Source organism: Ciona intestinalis, unplaced genomic scaffold (assembly GCF_000224145.3).
Source record: "Ciona intestinalis unplaced genomic scaffold, KH HT001067.1, whole genome shotgun sequence".
NCBI lineage: Eukaryota > Metazoa > Chordata > Ascidiacea > Phlebobranchia > Cionidae > Ciona > Ciona intestinalis.
In genome coordinates, this window is record NW_004191388.1 from 1 (window position 1) to 19098 (window position 19098).

The following is a 19098-nucleotide window of genomic DNA, read 5'->3' on the forward strand; positions in this document are numbered from 1 at the left end:
CAGTTTATTGACCCTTTCATAACAGCCTTGTTTGGATCTTGACTTGTAAAATGATCAAAAATTGTACTATTGGGTAGTTTTTGCGTTATGAAACGTATAGCAGGCTATTAAAAGACGTTACAAAACGTTTACTCTCGAAAGTCCCACAAACACAAAAATATTTTTTTTCAAAATTAATAACTTTCAAAAATTGTTAATATAGTATATGAGATGACGTGTAATGACGTCATTAAACAGAATACCGAATCCCGTAATTAGATTCGAATACAAAAGGATTCGAATCTCATGGATTCGAAATTCTGTAATGTGCATCCCTATTGTGTAGATTGCGTGACTTGACCGAAAGGTGGCGCTATGTGTTAATTCTATAGATTGCGTTAGTTTAGGACATATTTGGTTAAATAATATAATTATTTATTTAAAAAACTTCGTTTACTAATTTGACAAAACAAGACTGCGTAGATTCTGTAGATTGCGTAGATTGCGTAGATTGCGTAGATTGCGTAGATTGCGTGTTTTAGAGAAGATTGCGTAGATTGCGTGTTTTAGAGAAGCCCATTATACCTTTACAATTTTGTTGCTATGTTTAGCTACACAAAGCTGCAGAAGCATTGTTAAAAGTTGTGAAAACACAAAAGAAAAATGAAATTCTTGCCGAAACTTGTCGAATAAACCTCGTTATTGCAATGAACAGAATTCCTTCGAGGAAGATGAAAAAAGTTTTTATGTAAGTTAGTATAAATACAATGAATTAATATTTCTAAATGTGCGCAGTCTATATATATAATAATGTTGCTGCCAGATTGCACTGTTTTTTTTTTAATAAGGTCTTCTGGCATTTTTTTGTTTACTGAAGTTTCAAAGTTTTCTTGTTACAAACGGAAACTAATACTGACACTATAGATAGCTGTAACTGGGTGACATCATAATTAATAGATTTTGGCATCCCAGGCTTTGGACAATTAGGCCTTTCCTTATGTATTAGATATTTTTAAATTGAAAAAGCGTTGCCGCTCATGCTTCACACCGCCTGTTGTTACAGTCCACTACCCCACCCAGTGTTCACGACTTCATCGGAGATTTGTGTTTTCACGAAAGACGTCGAAAGTAAAGACATCGAAAAATCACAAGAACATTATGAAGATTTATTCAGAAATAAAGTTGGTTTTGTCCCCAAGGTACGGCCGCAAATTTTTTTCATATATAAAATGATATTTGTAAAGTCCTACAGCTTAGCATATTTTAATGCCTAAGATTCAGGGCCGAGTTGGCCCATTATTACCCTAACATGCAGGAAGTTAAGCCATAGTTTGCCATCACGTCAGGTTGGCCCATTTTTGTCTTGCACTGATACAGCATAATTAATTGGTTTGTCGCCCCTTGGTTTCATATTTCTCATATTAATATGAAATCAATAATCTGTTTAATATAAACATACAACAACAAAATTTCATTTATCATTTACCTGATTTTCAGATGCCTTTAAAACTTCATTTCAAAACCTAATATTTTCACAGTTCATCCCACTTACTTCAATGAAGAAAGATTACAAATCCTTCGAAGCGAAACTAGCCTTATGTGGATCTTATGATTTGTTCCTCAGTGATGCACGAATAACAAGATTATTACCTCCATTAATTGGGAAACACTTTTTTACAAAAGCAAAGTAAATATTCCTTGGTGTTTTAAAGAATGGCAACGAAAAACCACAATTTGTATATGAGTCATAACTATGGACAGACATGCATAAGCATTATCTATTGCATTGTTGCATGCCAGATTTTGTTTTTCACTTCACGCGTTAGTTTTTATCAGAAAGCTGTTTCATTTTTTGAAACTCTAGTGGTACGACTAGTAGTGGTGGTATTGTTGTGTTTAGGTTACATTTGAGCATCTCTATACACTTACAAATTTTGATTTTTGCTTGGTACCTTATTTTAATGGTTTAAGTTGATATGTAATAAGTTTATAAACTTTACGGTTATTTCTTTGAAATTCCTTATTAAATGGGATAAGAAAATGGAACGAAAAGGTGTCTCATCTTTCCCCACACCGCTATATTATATACCATCCCCTAATACAATATATATATACATTATAACAACTTTAACACTCACAGAAATCCAAGAGATATTGACTTAACTGCCACTGATCTTAAGAAGGAATTCTTCAACAGAATATCTCATGCTAGATGGTTAATAACTGGTAAGTTGGGTTTGTATATCTGTTATACATCGGTGCTCTACTGAAGTGTTATAGGTACAATTTTATCCTTTTGACTTTTGAATCTTTGGTGGTACACATCACATTTGAGAACCAATCTTTATTTATATACAAATTTTGATATTTGTTTGTGTGCTGATCTAAACAGCATACAAAATAACTCTCAAAATACTAACTTGTTGGTGTATAAATGTATTTATTTATCCTATAACATATTCATTTCCACCTTGTGATTTACATATTCATACACTTTGTTTTATAACATATTTATACACTTTGTTTTATAACATATTTATACACTTTGTTTTATAACATATTTATATACTTTGTTTTATAACATATTTATATACTTTGTTTTATAACATATTTATATAATTTGTTTTATAACATATTTATACACTTTGTTTTATAACATATTTATACACTTTGTTTTATAACATATTTATATACTTTGTTTTAAACCCACAGCCCACGGTGACACAACCATGATACACGCTGCTTCATCGAACTTAACAGCCGAACAAATAGCTGACAATCTTGAGCATTGTATAAGCGCGGTTGTGTCACAACTTCCAAGGGTAAGTATCTGCTACACTACAGTGCTACTATGCAACTTTTGCATAAGCAGGAATAGTTAGACACAAACCTGTGAAACAAGTTTAACTTATCATTGTAAATTGTAATTGAGGCGGGGATAGTTAGACGTACATTCTTTTAATAGATATCTTCTCATTGGTTGTAATGTTTACTGATTAATGCAGTGTAGAAAATTCAAAGGTTGGCCTGCCTTCTTTTTAAGTTTGTTACATTGTCTGTTAGCATATAGTGTATTTAAAAAAAAGACTGGTACATAGCTATAACAGAGTGATTTGATTGGTCAAAAACAGGAATAGCTGCGTACTAGTCTATATTTTAAATATTAGTAAGCAGAAAATTTCAGGGTTTGCCTAATTCTCTAGGTTTTGCTTCAACAACCACTTGCACAGCACTTCTTTAAAACAGAAGTTATTTATTATTAACTTGAACATCCAGGGTTGGAGCAACGTAAGAGCTTTACGGATCAAAACGAACGATTCCATCGCAATCCCGGTGTATATTAACACTATAGAAGCTGAGGATACCAAGGTAAAAGACATGGAGGAAATGGACTATATTGAAAAGAACAAGAAAAGGAAATCTGAAAAGGTAACTGAGTATAACACATAACATGATAATGTAGATAATATGATTTGGGTTAGTGAAATACAAATGTACAATTCATGAAATTTACCTCGTATCACCGTGGCAACATAATTGCCATGGAAACTCAACTTACCAAAGCAATTTTCCACATGCTTGTTTTTGAGGGAGCATACCAATATTCTACTCCAGTATTTAAATATGCATTTGTTTAATGAACACGTGTTTTATAGTTAATAACATGGCAATATTCCACCCCACGCTGCATTTCTTAATGCTGTGGTAAATTTCATGAACTATAGTAAAGATTAATATCGGTAACTTATCCTTTTGCATGCAGGGGTTGTTAGCACCGAAAAAGAAACCAAAAATACAACTTAGGAAAAGAAAAGTTGAACCAAAAAAAGTTGAACCAAAAAATTAGTTTTCAGTTTCCAATAAAGCAAGTAATATCATTGGGGTGTCATTAGATATTTTATGGAGTCGTAAAAGCTCAGATTCCAGCTCGGTCAGAACATTATGATGTCATGAAGGAGTTTTACGCCTACGGTTTTAAATAAACACTGCATTGTAATAATAGGCACAACAACATTGACACAACACAAACACTTAAACGGTTCTGACCCAGTGGTCCAACTATAATCTCTTCTTAATTGTAAGCAGGGTGTAGTTAGGTACTACGCTCTTTTGTGTAAAATAATTTATAAAATCACCGGCTTTCGCGCGTTGCGTAAAGAAATGTTCAAAATTAAGTTGGATCCCCACATCTCCCCGCTTGTAAACTCCTGGATATTCCAATAATATTCATCATGTTTTAAGAGACAATTCCACCCCTTGTTCTTGTCGTACTTGAGTTCGAATCTCTTCATTCCACACGAGGTTTAACAGGGAGGTCGGTACCTTGAAGCAAGGTTAATATTAGTAACTCTACTTCCAGTCAATCTAGATGAAAGATAAAGGTTTTCTGGAAAAGGTAGTGAATTTCAGTGGGTAGAAAGCAAGGTATAAAATATTACTGTTAGTGTAAATTGATTTCGCTAAATTTGTATTAATTTGTGTTTCATGCTCTGGTGTCAGTGCAGAAAAACTGGAAAAGGTCATCAGAAAATCAGAAAAACTGGAAAGGGTAGTGAATTTCCCACACTGCATTAAACAGTTAGGTTGCTTTAGTGGGTAGAATACTGTGTATAAAATGTTACTTTTAGGTGGGAGACAAAGCGATGGTATGTAGGTTAATATTCTGCACAGCAATAATTGGTAAACATAAACAATGAAATGTGTTTATCATTACTTCCACTGTATTTTAAAAAGCAATTCCCCAAATAATTTCTATTTCCTGGCAGCTGTAACAAACTTAGTTGTGCGTGTTCAAAGTTGTGAAATGTCATCACAATAACAATCATGGAGTCCAAACCCCATACAAGCACCATTATGAACACTCACCAAATCTGCATTTGCTAGAGTAAGACTTTCATCAGATACAGTTTCTCCAATCGATGTTTTCAACGTAAATACCGCCCATTCAAAGTTGATATTATCTCGGATGAATTCATTCAAGGCAGAAACTGTTTCACTGGCACGGAACGTACCTGCAACAATAATAAATGAGATGTAGGATTATGTATATTGCAAGATACAGTAAAAGCATCACATAGAATAGAATGTGCATACACCAGTAAAGAAGGTTATGTTATTCAAGTGGGCGGGCATGCCATGAGGAAAAGAGGTTTAGATCAGAGTTGGTCTATTACCAACACCAACACTGGATTGGAGCAATGTCCATTGAGTCTTGAATGTCTTGCCCAAGAATAAAATAAATCAGTATTGAAAAGCATCAAATTCATATCTTTCAGTTAGTTGGGAAGTGTCTAATCATTAACCACAGCGCTGGATGGTAATTTATGTTACAACAATAGTTCAGCTTTGAAAATATTAGCTTTTTTCAAAAAAAATGAGATGATTGCGGTTACAACAGAATATGATGATTAACAAGAGACAGTATTATAAACAACCCACCTTGCAGGATCTTTGCATCAGGAAACTTGATTCGTATGATAGTATATCTGTGTATGGGGGAGCTTTTTGTTGATTCTCTCATTGCTTTTGTCCGTAATTGTTTGTTTAATTCAATTTCCTCAGTCCTGTAGCGATGATTTATACAGAGTTAAAATAATATATTCCAAAAAATAAAAATTTGCCTATTCATAGCTTATAGATGCTCAAATGTGATTTAAAGATACCACCAAAGTTTCAAAAAATCAGTTCTAAAAAAAATTTCGGGCAAGAATTTTGGTTTTAGCCAAGGAAAAGCAAAAGTACAGGAATAAAACAGAATTTAGTAGGAGCTAAAATACAAGTACGTCATAAACCTTATATTCCATACCTTGCGATTTGTTCTTGTTTTACTTCCTGGGAAGTTAATTTGAAAAAGTCGTTTGAAAGTACAACTGGTGACGGGGGTCCATCTTTGATTAAGATGATCTGAGAAGAATATGTTTGATCATATGTTGTAAATGTCATAAGTGGCCTACCATTGAAAATGCCGTGTTGCTATGCTTGCTTGTGCATTCTCAGGTAAAAGAGTTATACAAAATGGGCCCCATGTGTCAGATCAGGGTGCAGAGATTTTCACAAAAGTTGCTCCAAGATTTATGCTAGAGTTGGTCCATTGCCCCAAAATTGTATGTACATTCATTCAGGCACTACAGCATGGCATGTCATCGGACCAAGATTTGCCCAAAGTTTTCCCCAACACCCCAAGTGGTACAACCCATTAGTAACATTGGAGCAATATCCGTTAAGTGTCTTGCCCAATGAAACCAACCTTCCTATCTCGATGAATCTTAACTTGAAGGCGTCCCGTTGTTTGCAAACTTTCTTTTGAACTTTTCAACGAATCCACTTCGGTGTCGTTTAGGATAAAATATATTTCATCTGAAAATGAATATACTTCAATATATCTCTTATCTCTACTTATTTTTTTTCTAATAATTAATGAAAATTAAAATAGCTCTACTTATTTTTTCATACCAATAGTCACATGTTTCAACTTCAACCCAACTTGATTTATAAATAAGTGGTCACTCACGAGGTGTATGGAACAGAACACCAGTGTTATAATGGCTGTTGATGCTCCAGATGTGAGGAAAATAAGTTACATTTATTTATTTAATTTTCAACTATTAACATTTTATTATTACGCAAACCCAACCCAAAACTTTTGAGAAAGATCTGTTTAACTCTTCACACAAGGTCCCACAGTCAGTTAAGGTTGAGATACATAAAAAAAGCAATTCAATCAGAGTTAAATTTAAATGCGAACCATTTTCTCCCATTCTTTTTTGAAACCCAGCTGCTTCAAGGAATTCTTCGGCCCCCTCAACAGAAGCAACTTTTTCAGTAAAAACTTTGTTATTTTTTCGTATTTTTTGATATTTTTCTTCACCAGGGTGGGCTATGATGTTGTCTATGTATCTGGATGAACATATATTTGAAACATTGTTTATTTGTGTATGTGTACAGTAAAAAAAAGATAAGAATAAACGAAGGGAAGGAATTAGCAGCACAAAAATAGTCAATAAAACACGCTATGGGAGGAAACTAGTTAGGGAAAAGTTTTAGATGAAAGTGTTGGGTTATGGGCCAATGGTGGCCTAAATCCTAGAACCCATGGCATGCTACGCTACGGGACCTCACCCAGATAGAATAGATGAAGGCGTGACTGCTAACGTGTAATTACACTTGGTATTACAGCAGATTGGGCAAAACTTTTACGCTCAGATTTTGTAAGATATCGTGTCAGTTACATAAATGGGTAAAAAACATAAACTTAACTTGCATCACCATTTACCTAATAATAATATCAACTGCAGCTTGCACTTTATCCTGGCTTGTGTTCAATGTTTTCATCATCTGCACGGCAACTGTGACGCCATTTTGACCCAGGTTCTGTGGAGTTAAAATAAATGTGTTGTGAAATTTCTAGCAAAGCCATTTTCATAGTTAACAGTTAAAAAAAACAAAAACATTTTGTTAACTGTATAAATACACTGTATCAAAATATATATACTATGTGTATTCAACAGTGACATATATCAAATAAAGCTTTTTTTTCCTATTTTGCAAACCAGTTTATAAGCGTACAAGTATTAACTTGATAAATATTTCTGTAATTTATTAAAAATCAAGTTAAACGACAACCAAAATTCTAACTAATATAAAGTTTTCTTGCAAATAATTTGATAAATCAGGTTTTATATTTTTTGTATTTTATTATAAACCATGATAATGAAACATTCTGCTGCCAACCAAAGTTATTACCAAAATAAAGTTTTCACGCAAATGATTTTGTAAATTAGGTTTCGTAACAACTTCATTGGTGAATGGAGATATGAAACCCACATACGTCTCCATGCTCGTACGTGGTGATGCTACAAGCAAAAAATATATATAGTTAGTTTTAAAATTCTTCATTTTCTTTTTTTAATGCCAGATTGAAAGATTACTTTTTTGGACTGTGAGGGTTTTACAAAAAAATTACCTTGTTATTTATGGAATATTTTTTTACTAGAGATTGTTTACAAAGGAAAATGAAAGTAAGTTATTTATCCTCTTGGGGCAAAAACAGTCTTTGAATTTTGGGGGGTTTTGAGAGAAATTGTAATATTTTGTCTATTTTCCAAACCCTGTGTTCCCATGATACTTACGTGTTGGTGAACTTCTTTCATTGTTTCCCATCCCATTGTCAGCAACCTGTTAATAACAACGTGGTCAAACATAACGGGACAACCCATCTTACTTGGATCTTCAAGTATGATATTAACATAAAAATTATTTGTATTTATCTTTATCTAACAAGTATACATACCTTAACTGGTTTGTTCTTTATTACTTTCGGAACGACGGTTTTAACTTGTTTGCTTTTTTCATCATGTCGTGCCAACGCAGCACACCCAGCGTTCATCTGCGACGACGACATTGGTTGGGTTCGAACATTTGGTGCGTTCGATGGACCAGGGTCAGTGGGTCTGGTTCTGTTAGGGGGGGGTTAAAGTTTAGTTGGGGCCGCCCAAGCTTGTAACAAAATATATATTTTTAAACGCCAGTACAAACTACCTCGTATCATCTGTAAGTTTATGTCCTGGTCCTGCCCTAGAGAACTTTGCTTCTGTTTTTAATTTGTTAAAAAAACTTTTCATTCTTGTTTTTAACTTGCGATTACTTAGCAATGCAATTTGTAAACAAACATACAGTTACACCTGTGCAGTAGACCGTGACATGACTTAATTTATCACGTGAGCACATGCAAGTGTCAGCTGTTTTGACATTTTGTTACGTTTTTGGGCACGTAAATGGCCATGTAGATCGCTCAGAATCAGACAGTTGGTATTTTTGTTTTTTGCCATGATTTTTCCAAAGTCTAATCCTTGAAGCTGATTGGTCCTATTTCTCACGTGACTGATGCCTTCAGCTGATTACGCCCGCCTTGATTGCTCCGCGCATAAAACGCCTCTTCCGCAATGCTACCACGTTCCAGTTTAGATGAAGTTGATTCCACACCAGGTTACAAGTTGGAAGGTTTGAACAAGTTTTCTTGCAAGACTTGAGTTAAGTATTGTTTTATTACATTCGTATTATATTATACTAAAATACAGCATTACTATTGAACGACATTATACACAATAAAATTATTCTAAATTGTGCCTTGCGTTTATTACTTTTTAAGTTTAGATTATTCTTTATCACATCCTGTTTCAGGAATCGCGACGGTTCTTTATTACGTCACTCGCGACGTCACACGCAACATCTCGGTTCACAATCGCTACGTTCTGTTACGTCACAATCATTTAGGTATCGCTTTATACCGCTCGCGTTCGTCAACCGGTCTGCTACGTCATAGCTGAACAGTACGCGACTATACGCTTTCGTTCCGCGACGATTTCTTTTTCATGGGGCCCCATGCGCGTTGTGCGTCGACGCAAGGCACATTACTTGTATATTCTAATTATATTTGCGCTATAGGCGCGAAGCAAGAAGATCAAAGAATTGGTAAAATATAAATCACAATTGGCATTATTACGTACATAGGCTCTTTTCTAGAAACATCGTTGATGTGACGTCACGAAGTGGAGATAACGCAACGGAAGAACCCGCTTCGTAGGTTTATTGTTTCGTCACAGAGTTTATGGATATATTTTAATTCCCTTTTATTACAAAACATGGTTTATGACGTCACAGAGGATCAAACGACCATGACGCGAAAACGGAATGAAGGTAATTATGACGTTATAATATACAAACCGATATTTAACGACTATTTTGTTGCAGAAAAGTCGGCAAATAAATCTGCCGAAGAAAAGCGTAAGGTATTGTATAATAATTTTATTATTTAGTATTAAACGAATAACTTAGGCTTCGTAACAACTTCGTTGCATGTCCCAATCATAATTTTAATATTTTAGACGTATTTAGTATTTTTTTAATATTTAGTATTAGACGGATAACTTAGGCATACATTTAAATGCGGGATGAACTTGTTATATATTTACCTATTACGTAACTATATTACGTACAATAGGGTGGGAGAAGATGGGACATCTATCAATCCATTTTTCTCGTCCACAAAATAAAAGAACTACGAAAACCGAATCTTCACTACTACCATAGACCGTTGTTAATTGTTTAAAAACACGAAGGATATTTGAATATTATGTGCGAAAGGTCTGTTTTCCTCCACCCTACTATAACTCTCATACTTTTGCAGACGAAGAACAAAGACGAAGACGTCGGTATAGGATACAGCACGGTTTGAAGTTTGAGTATTATAAGTATGAGTTGCGTGTTGTATGTGTGTCTTGTCTGCGCTGCTGTATTCTTATTCTGCTGGACCTAATGTTGCCAGCTATTTTTAGTCAGTCACTACTATAGTGCATTTTGCCTGTCCATGAAATATATGCAATGAAATTTCGGCGAACATCTTGCTGGATCAGATTTGTTGTTATACACTCTATTGGGTACTTCGTCCACAAAGGTGGAATCTTTTAGCGATTCTGTATTGTCCTGATTGCTTGGTGAGAACGCTATGTTGGTACACAACTACTCGAGTAATATTAACACGCAGTATAATATGCGCATAAATGTCAATCATATAGTAATCTATTTAATATACTGTAAAGTAAACTTCCCCACGTGACTAACTTTATATTACGTCATGTAGCGTGATTGGGACGATGGCCACGTCACAATTTCGCTACGACGTGGATACGATGGGGCAGAGCATTGTCCCAACCCTGCGTTCGGTGCGGTTGCGTCAGTTTTGATTGAGTTACTTAACGGTCAGGTTGTTGCGTGGACGTCGCCGCCAGTGATGCTACGCTAGATATTTGGTCACTGTCATTGCGGTTCGTAACAATCTGGCGCAGTTTCGTAACGGTGTGCGTAACGTCCGGATGTTATTATATTTTGTGAAGATACGACGAGAGTATCGCGGTACCAACATGGCGACTTACCTTTTGATTGGGACATGCGGAGCTGTTGTTGGCTTCGACTCATCCTTGCTTTCGGACATTCAATATGGTGTACACTGCAGATAAAATTATCCTTCAGGATTTGCGTCCCCTTTTTGTATGATTTGAGCTGTTGTGTTTGTTGCATGTTTGGCACATGTATGACGCTGCACTCGCTGTATTTTTTCTGTCTTTTTGTTGGTGTGTTCCTTACTATTTTTGTCCAGATGGTTTGGTTTTACCTTGCCTGGGGATGGCAAGGGGTTTCTCACCAGAGTAGAAACCCACTACCATTGGCTGGGGGCTTGTCGTGCCGTAGTGGCTTTCCACCAACGCCAGCCACATAAACTATGAAGGTATTTTAATCATGTTTTCTATTTTTCAGAATCTACTTTCAACAAAAGTCACCCCTTTCAGTTAAAGTTTATTTTGTGTAACTACTTTGTACTATTGCAAGATAAAATATCAACCGAACTTAATTTCTACTTCATGGAAATGGTATGATGTCCCGACCTTGCGTCATAAAGTGACGTCAAGCCGCCATACGTCACTTTATGTGAATGGGTTTGAAATCCCGTGTTATAACATAGTAACACGGAACACCTGTGTTATAACGATTGTCGTTTTCCAGCCACTCGAGGGTAAAGCAAGTTACATTCAGTATACAGAGTGGCAATTTTGGCATCAATTTATGTTGAACGTTTACTTTAACTAAATCCGCTAGACGTCAGTAAAGAGCATAGGAATTGCTATGCGACATCTAATGCGATATGGAAGGGAAACTGCATCAGATCAAAATTGATGATCAGGTGTACTTTATACAGCTGTCTTGCGCAGAAAATAATAAATATGAAGCAGTTTTTACCGATGGTAGCACTTGTTGGGCCGGAGGAATTACTGACAATGAAATTCAGACGTCGGTTACCGAGCTACAAATGAATACAGATACATACGTTACTCTGATGCATTCTGCGTTATGTGGGGTTGATCAGACTGGTAATTCCGCAACGTTCGATTACGCTTTACAGCATAACGGTCAAGATCTTACTCTACAGTGGAAAAAAGTTGACGGTGACATTAAATACTGCTTGGGGAGTATAGACTTGAAACATTCCGACTCTGCAGTCACAATGAAACAAATTTTAACTTCCTGCAGTAGTTACATGAGTAAAATGTGCACTGATAAGGGAAAGACTGAAAGAAAATGTTTGCATTTGGAAGAGCAATTCAGTAAATGCAATGAAAGCCTTAACCAGTGTTATAAAATAAAAGAAGAGCAACAAACAGAACTTTTGTCGAAATTTGTGCTGGTTCTTAATGAAAAGAAACGGAAAATAAGAGAGCTTGAAACAATAGTTAAAAACAATTGTAAAGAAAAAGACACTGGGGAAAGAAAAATCCCCCTAAATACACAAACTACTGAAAAATGTGTTCAAACTGATGACAATAAAAAACTAGTAACAGAAAACGATGATTTTGTTTCTCACTCTAGTCGAAAGCGGTTTAAAACCCCTTTACAAATACAAGTGTCCCCTATTAAAGTGACAAAACATAAATCCCTGGATGTGTCGTTGCCATCAACTGATATTTCTAGTTCAGATGATTCAACTGTGAACGCAAGCAACCTATTAGAAGGCTGTGACTGAAAACATATTTAACATATCGTACAACGTGACACGCCATGGGACATGAGATTTAAGCCAGAGTTGGCTCATTACTGCAACAGAAAGTTATGGACAGAGTTGGCCCATTACCCCAACACCCAAGGTGCTACTGCATGGGCCTTACCATATGTTAAAGTCTGTTGCTTCCCCAAAAGTGGGTCTGGGAAGTTTTCTGAATATCAATAATTTATATATATATATATAAGTTATATCTTGTGTTGTGTAAACTTATAAAATATGGCCTTGAAAAATATGGAAAGTTGCTATAAGCATCCAAGTGTGAATTTGTGATCTTAAGAAGTTTGAAAATCATACTCTGTGCAACTACTAACTATTGTACTACGTTGGAAATAACTGTGTATTGGTTGGTTGCATATTGCACTGTAACAATATACTGAATGAATGCTCTTGGATAATAATAATAACTTTTATTTCTTTGATCATGGTAGCGAAGATTTAGAAATATTTTAAACGAAAAGACAGGATTTAGCGACAAAACAACACTTAATGTTTATTATATGATTATAAAATAGTTAATCATTTTTTTGCCGCAATTCTTATTTAGATCTTCTGTTAGGTAAATTTAGCATCACCTTATACAATTGATGCAACTTAGATGCGCAAAATGGATCCTGAAGATATAATGGACATAAACATTCGCATATTCCGTGGGCATAAAGGAGAAGTACGTATTGGTACTGCTATATAAGGTTTAAAATGAATAAATGGAACTTTCCTCGCATGACGCGGCAACAAAAGTTGGTACAACATGGGTGTTCTGTTTCATACACAGCGTGCCCGCTTGAAATATTGCCATAAGTTCTCTCTGTTGCAGCATTTCCTAGAAGTGTTATGCCCAATTGTACATAAGCATACAGTAGTAGCAACGACGAGCCTTGAACCTGTACCCTTCCAATCATTGACTCATATTTATGACAGGTTAACTCGTGCTGTTTGTCCTCTGACCTCCAGCTGTTGGTGACTGCTTCAGATGATTCCCGTTTAATCGTATGGAATGTTCGGCAGAGGAAACCGTTGTGTGAACTTGTAGGGCATACAGGGCCGGTCAATTCATGTCAATTCACACCTGATAATAAGGCAGTGGTCAGTGGTTCATATGACGGGAGTGTCAGGTGCTTATGTTACATTTATATGGTTCAATGTCTGGGTGGATACCTAAATATATATATAGTTTGGTGGGGAAAGATGGGACACTTTTTAACTCAATTTTCTTGGCCCATTTTGTAGTAAGCAAAGCATATTATGTGGTAAAGGTGTCCCATCTTCCTCCACCCTACTATATGAAATTTGGTTCAGAACTACTGAATGTGTTTAATCGTATATTTTTGTAAAGAATAAGGAACCTCATTGATTAATGTGGTGAATGCAATATACTTTGGCTCTGCTTGTTTGTATAGACACCTAACAGCAGGGTTAAATCTGGGGTGACATTGTTAAAATACAGTTACACTCATAGTTGTCAAACATAGGGAACCTCATTGATTAATGTGGTGAATGCAATATACTTTGGCTCTGCTTGTTTATATAGACACTTAACAGCAGGGTTAAATCTGGGGTGACATTGTTAAAATACAGTTACACTCATAGTTGTCAAACATAGGGAACCTCATTGATTAATGTGGTGAATGCAATATACTTTGGCTCTGCTTGTTTATATAGACACTTAACAGCAGGGTTAAATGTGCTTAAAGTAAAAAACAGGCAGGCTTAAACATATGGTGTCACGTTTTCACTCTAGGGACCCTTAAAGTTACACCTTATGTTAAAACACTACACCTATGCTATGTCTACTCCTTATAAACCTGCATATTTCAAACAAGGGTTTGGGAGACATCTACATCACGTTGCAGCATGGTGTTACATGGTATGTATCATCTTAAATACTTTATAATACCAACAATCAATTAGATATTCATGTTCCATGATAAATAATCATTTAGTCTGTCAAATTAACTGCCATCAATTAGTTAACAAAAGTCATCTTTAACTGGTAACTTCATTTTATGGATAATTGACCAGCTCCTGTCTAAATTCCAGGGTGTTGGGGTAATAGGACAACTCTGGCTTAAATCTCTGGTTGTTGGGGTAATAGGACAACTTTGGTCTAAATCTCTGGATGTTGGGGTAATGGGACAACTTTGGTCTAAATCTCTGGGTGTTGGGGTAATGGGACAACTTTGGTCTAAATCTCTGGGTGTTGGGGTAATGGGACAACTCTGGCTTAAATCTCTGGTTGTTGGGGTAGTGGGACAACTTTGGTCTAAATCCCTGGGTGTTGGGACCAAATCTGGCTTAAATTACTGGGTGTTGGGGCAATGAACCCTAACCTAAATCCCAAGTGCTTAAAAAGAAGAAAAGAATGTTATAACCTCATGTCACCACTAACACTAAACTAACATTATCATGATCAACCTAACTTTAGAACACAAGAAAAGTGTTGAATGTGTGAATGTATCGCATGATGGTTTATTGGTGGCATCAACATCATGGGATGGTTGGGTTATAGTTTGGAACTTGGAGGTAAAACCATAGGCAGTAGGCAGCATGTGTTTTATCAAAAGCTGTAGTGACGATGACAACTATATTTAAGACAAACATATAAATGTTAAAATACAGTTACACTCATAGTTGGCAAACATAGGGAACCTCATTGATTAATGTGGTGAATGCAATATACTTTGGCTCTGCTTGTTTGTATAGACACTTCACAGCAGGGTAAAATCTGGGGTGACTTTGTTAAAATGCAGTTACACTCATAGTTGTCAAACATAGGGAACCTGATTGATTAATGCAAGTCATGAGACCTGAGATTTAGGCCAAAGCTTGCCTATTATCCTAATATTCATGGTCTTTATAATAACAATCCAAGCAGTTTTGGTATTGCTATTCAATGAATTAAATATTTAACTTTCTTCAACAGACTGGAGCGTTGCTTTACAAACTACTCGGTCACAAGGATTGCGTAAAAACTTGTTCGTTTTCACTCCATGATGAATATCTTGCATCAGGGGGCTGGGATTATACTGTACGGGTGTGGAAGCTTAAAACAACAGCAAGAGGTTTAAAAGTTTTCACTATTTGCCTTAATATGGGTTGTTATGTGAATAAATGAAGCTTATTTATCCTCACCTGGCAGTGCAAAGACTGTCGTTATAATATGAATGTTCTGTTTCATACACCTTGTGCCAGCTTACAAGTTACCATGTATGTAACTTATTTATTCTCGCATGGCAGGGCAACGACATCCGTTATAACATGGCTGTTCTGTTTCATACACCTCATGCCGATTTCAAGTAACCACGTATGTAACTTATTTATCCTCGCATGGCTGGGCAACGACATCCGTTATAACATGGGTGTTCTGTTTCATACACCTCGTGCCTGTTTACAAGTTACCATGTATGTAACTTATGTATCCTCGCATAGCGAGGCAATGACGAAGCAATGTTCCCATGTCACCATATACGTAATGCTACCATAGGTGTTGTTAGATTATCTATTATATAGACTCTGTTATATTCTAAATGATTTCCACCAATCTCAAATATTATTGCTCACAGATAGTTGCACCAATAGCAAATGGCTGCTACGAAGGTTTAAAAAACTTTCCGATCACGATATATATATGATGGTGTTGGAAGGACATACGGGGAATGTACAAGATGTCGCGTTTTCCACAGCTGGTTTGTTGGTGAGAATAACATTACATTACATGCGTATTTTTTATCTCTACAAATCAGATGAGAAAGTTTTAAATATAACAGCAGGGTTTTGAATACGATAGGAAAGTTGGGGGTTCTGCTTTATTATAAACATGTTATAGTGACTGTCGTTTTACCGTTCCGTTCTTTTAAGTTTGTTATCCAAGCCAAAGCAACTACTTTATCATTTTCATTTCATGGGTTCAACAGCAACGCATTTTAACTCACTCTTATCTTTAACTGACTTCTATCCATAGACTTTAACGACTGTTGTTTTAGTGAAATTTACTCAATTACCTTCTTTTCGTTGTTTTAACAAGTGGATTTTAGTTTTTGTTTTGAAATTTAAACAAAAAATTAAAATGTGTCTAACCTAGTAGTATTAGGTACTTAAGTTTTCCCTGCACGACTGCATATCCCAACCCAAGGCTTTTTGTTCATTGCCCTGCCATAGATAAATAAGTTACATACTTGTTAATCGTAAGCAGGCACAAGGTGTATAAAACAGAACACTCGTGTTATAATGACTGTCTTTGACTCGCTACGCAAGGGGTAAATAAGTTACATATATGGTAACTCTAACCACCACATATGTTATTAAATATGATGGGGATATAGGTTTCAAATGATAGGGTTACCCCAACCCAAAGCTTTTTGTTCATTGCCCTGCCATAGATAAATAAGTATCAATCTTCCCACCCCAGGCATCATGTTCATGGGATCGTAGTGTTTGTTTATGGAATCCACATCGAGGGGATTTGATTCGGCGTATGTTGGGGCACACAGGGTGGGTGAAAGCGATCTCATTCTCGTCGTCTTCGCTCGAACTCGCATCTTTTGCTGATGACGATACAGTAAGTTCTGTGGGAAGATTGCAATGCAGCTTAAGGAGAGAGAGATTTAAATAAAGAAAATTAGATTTTAAAAAATGATCTCAGAAGAGAGGGCTTCAGAAAAAGGGAGAGCCTATAAAAGAGAGATTGAACAAAAGATTTAAAAAATGCAATACTTAAAAACTCAAATGGGAGAAAAAGAATAAAAAGGTAATTTTAAAAAATGCATGCAACTCCAGTAAGAAAGAGATTTCAGAAAAAAAAAAAATGAGGTTTTACAAAGATAGATGTCAAGTTTTTTTTTGTTTTTAATGTTTCTGATGATGACGACTAACCCCTCAAACTCACAGATACGAGTTTGGAGCGTTATGAGTGGAGAATGTATAAACATACATCAGGTAATGTTTTAATATTAAAGCATAAGAGTGTATGTAGCTTATATTCTATATGGGTGAGGTCCTGCGATGAGGCACACCAAGGACAGACTTGGCCCATTATCCCAAATTTGTATGTACGTCAAATTCTATATGGATCCTACAGCATGCCTTATGGCCTGAGAAATAGGGCCGATTTGGCCAATTACTCCAAACACCCAGGATGCTGCCTCCATTTGTGGCCACTGGGTTGAAGCAATGTCTGCTAAATATCTAACCCAAAGACGTATAAGCTGTCAGTAAAAGGGTGAACAGCAAACCCTGACAATGTCTCACTAGATCCAAATAAAAAACAGACCTTTAAAATGAAGGAATAAATTTAACTGACTTTACCCTTGCTGGTGAGGAAAACGACAGTCTTTATAACACCGGCGTTTTGTTACCTTTGAGATTATAATAACAAACCTGCTCAAACAGTTCTTTCATGTATACAATACATACACCCAGCAACAACAACATTTATTTATATAAATATACCTTCAGTGATTAACCTCTTCTTATCTACAGAACCACACTGACCTTGCACAAGTTTGTTTATTCTCTCAATCAGGTGCCTTGCTAGCTTGTGGTTCAGCTATATTCAACCCACTACCTAAGCTTAATAATAAACCTGTGGTTGATGGATGTAAATGAAACAATATTATGCTTTAAACCAGTGGTTCTTAACCTTTTTAGCTTACGGACCCGTAAAATTTCAAAACAAGTTTTGCGTCCCAGTGGACCTTTAAAAATAAGATCAACCTAAAATGTAATTACGACAAAAGTAAGCAACTCAAAATCAAAGAATGGAAACTTCAATTTAACGAGAACTTGGCTGACTTCTTTGGATATTAAACATGGTTCTATTACAGCTTTTTTTTGCAATTAAGATATTAAGTTGTAATATATATGGCTGACCGGTATGAAAGTTGAAGTGGCCCGGCACCGATTTTGAGAATTCTACGGCAGATGAGAACCACTGTTTTAAACAAAATCTATTTTGAGATGATTTTTACCTTATTTTTCCACTGTTACCTGAAGCACTTTTGTAAAAACTAGTTTCCTAAACGCACTTTAGCAAAACACTGTTATTTACTTTTACACTGTATTTTGAACTGAATTGTTTATTGTAATGCAGTATGGGTTTCCTATGAATGAATGTGGTTTATTTATCTTCGTGTTGCCAAGACATTCGTTATAACACGGTTGTTACCTCGCGCCGTTCACGAGCTACCACCCATGTAATTAGTTGCTGTCTTGACACATACCAGTATAAAGCCTTATCCCTCCATTAGGGTGCAAGCAAGTTACTACCATTTACCCTCGCATAGTAGAGCAACAACAGTCGTTAGAACACAGGTGTTCTGTTTCATACACCTCGTGCCTGCTTACAAGTATGTATGTAATTAGTTGAATAGCTGTCTCATTCAAGGAAACCTACACCTACCAGTATCAAGCACTGAAACCGATGTCCTTTACTTGTTAAAAGCAAATAATTACTGAGCCATGGTGCCAAATTGGATATTTCATCACCATTAAAACAATGAGTAACATCTGTT

At 35.9% G+C, this 19098-nt stretch overlaps 4 protein-coding genes, 1 long non-coding RNA gene and 1 other non-coding gene across 6 annotated transcripts; 4 read left to right on the top strand and 2 right to left on the bottom strand.

Moving 5' to 3' along the window:
- Positions 1–590: 590 nt before the first annotated feature.
- Positions 591–3857, top strand: LOC100187123 (ribosomal L1 domain-containing protein 1; the record flags this gene model as incomplete). Its single annotated transcript, XM_002122989.4, is given in 7 exon segments — positions 591–727; positions 1043–1178; positions 1518–1666; positions 2120–2205; positions 2692–2801; positions 3256–3408; positions 3743–3857. Coding segments are annotated over 7 exon segments (855 nt in total), but the record flags the coding sequence as incomplete, so codon positions are not given.
- A 122-nt stretch (positions 3858–3979) lies between these two features.
- On the bottom strand, positions 3980–8772 carry LOC100186306 (UBX domain-containing protein 6-like). The gene is made up of 11 exons (XM_002129916.5): positions 8518–8772; positions 8270–8435; positions 8109–8154; positions 7723–7832; positions 7253–7350; positions 6725–6876; positions 6227–6336; positions 5786–5883; positions 5419–5543; positions 4846–4991; positions 3980–4302 (listed from the first exon to the last, which is right to left on the bottom strand). Exons 1-11 carry the CDS (start codon positions 8598–8600, stop codon positions 4210–4212), a joined length of 1227 nt encoding a protein of 408 aa, XP_002129952.1. The 5' UTR covers positions 8601–8772; the 3' UTR covers positions 3980–4209.
- Positions 8773–9458: 686 nt separating this feature from the next.
- On the top strand, positions 9459–11006 carry LOC113475589. Its single transcript, XR_003397340.1, has 4 exons — positions 9459–9558; positions 9640–9675; positions 9730–9767; positions 10166–11006. It is a non-coding gene; the product is annotated as an uncharacterized LOC113475589 (long non-coding RNA).
- Positions 11007–11538: 532 nt separating this feature from the next.
- On the top strand, positions 11539–12967 carry LOC101242866 (DNA repair protein XRCC4-like). Its single transcript, XM_004227450.4, has 2 exons — positions 11539–12606; positions 12643–12967. Exon 1 carries the CDS (start codon positions 11678–11680, stop codon positions 12551–12553), a length of 876 nt encoding a protein of 291 aa, XP_004227498.1. The 5' UTR covers positions 11539–11677; the 3' UTR covers positions 12554–12606; positions 12643–12967.
- Positions 12968–13108: 141 nt separating this feature from the next.
- On the top strand, positions 13109–19056 carry LOC100181559 (WD repeat-containing protein 38). Its single transcript, XM_002129627.4, has 9 exons — positions 13109–13256; positions 13511–13704; positions 14413–14456; positions 15015–15112; positions 15513–15651; positions 16153–16283; positions 16998–17147; positions 17477–17524; positions 18068–19056. The coding sequence occupies exons 1-9, from the start codon at positions 13188–13190 to the stop codon at positions 18191–18193; spliced, it is 999 nt and encodes a 332-aa protein (XP_002129663.1). The 5' UTR covers positions 13109–13187; the 3' UTR covers positions 18194–19056.
- On the bottom strand, positions 14429–14504 carry mir4107 (microRNA 4107). The gene has a single exon (NR_034503.1). It is a non-coding gene; the product is annotated as a microRNA 4107 (primary transcript).
- Positions 19057–19098: the final 42 nt, after the last annotated feature.

What these genes read in the sequence shown, in the direction of transcription:
- LOC101242866 (XM_004227450.4), top strand. Translation starts at nt 11,678, where the DNA reads ATGGAAGGGAAACTGCATCAGATCAAAATTGATGATCAGGTGTACTTT.
- LOC100181559 (XM_002129627.4), top strand. Translation starts at nt 13,188, where the DNA reads ATGCGCAAAATGGATCCTGAAGATATAATGGACATAAACATTCGCATA. An exon ending in TCCGTGGGCATAAAGGAGAA is followed by an intron (nt 13,257 to 13,510) that starts GTACGTATTGGT and finishes TATTTATGACAG; the next exon opens with GTTAACTCGTGCTGTTTGTC. An exon ending in TTGCAGCATGGTGTTACATG is followed by an intron (nt 14,457 to 15,014) that starts GTATGTATCATC and finishes ACCTAACTTTAG; the next exon opens with AACACAAGAAAAGTGTTGAA.
- LOC100186306 (XM_002129916.5), bottom strand. Translation starts at nt 8,600, where the DNA reads ATGAAAAGTTTTTTTAACAAATTAAAAACAGAAGCAAAGTTCTCTAGG. An exon ending in TGAAAGAAGTTCACCAACAC is followed by an intron (nt 7,833 to 8,108) that starts GTAAGTATCATG and finishes TTTTGCTTGTAG; the next exon opens with CATCACCACGTACGAGCATG. An exon ending in AAACAAGAACAAATCGCAAG is followed by an intron (nt 5,544 to 5,785) that starts GTATGGAATATA and finishes TCATCGCTACAG; the next exon opens with GACTGAGGAAATTGAATTAA.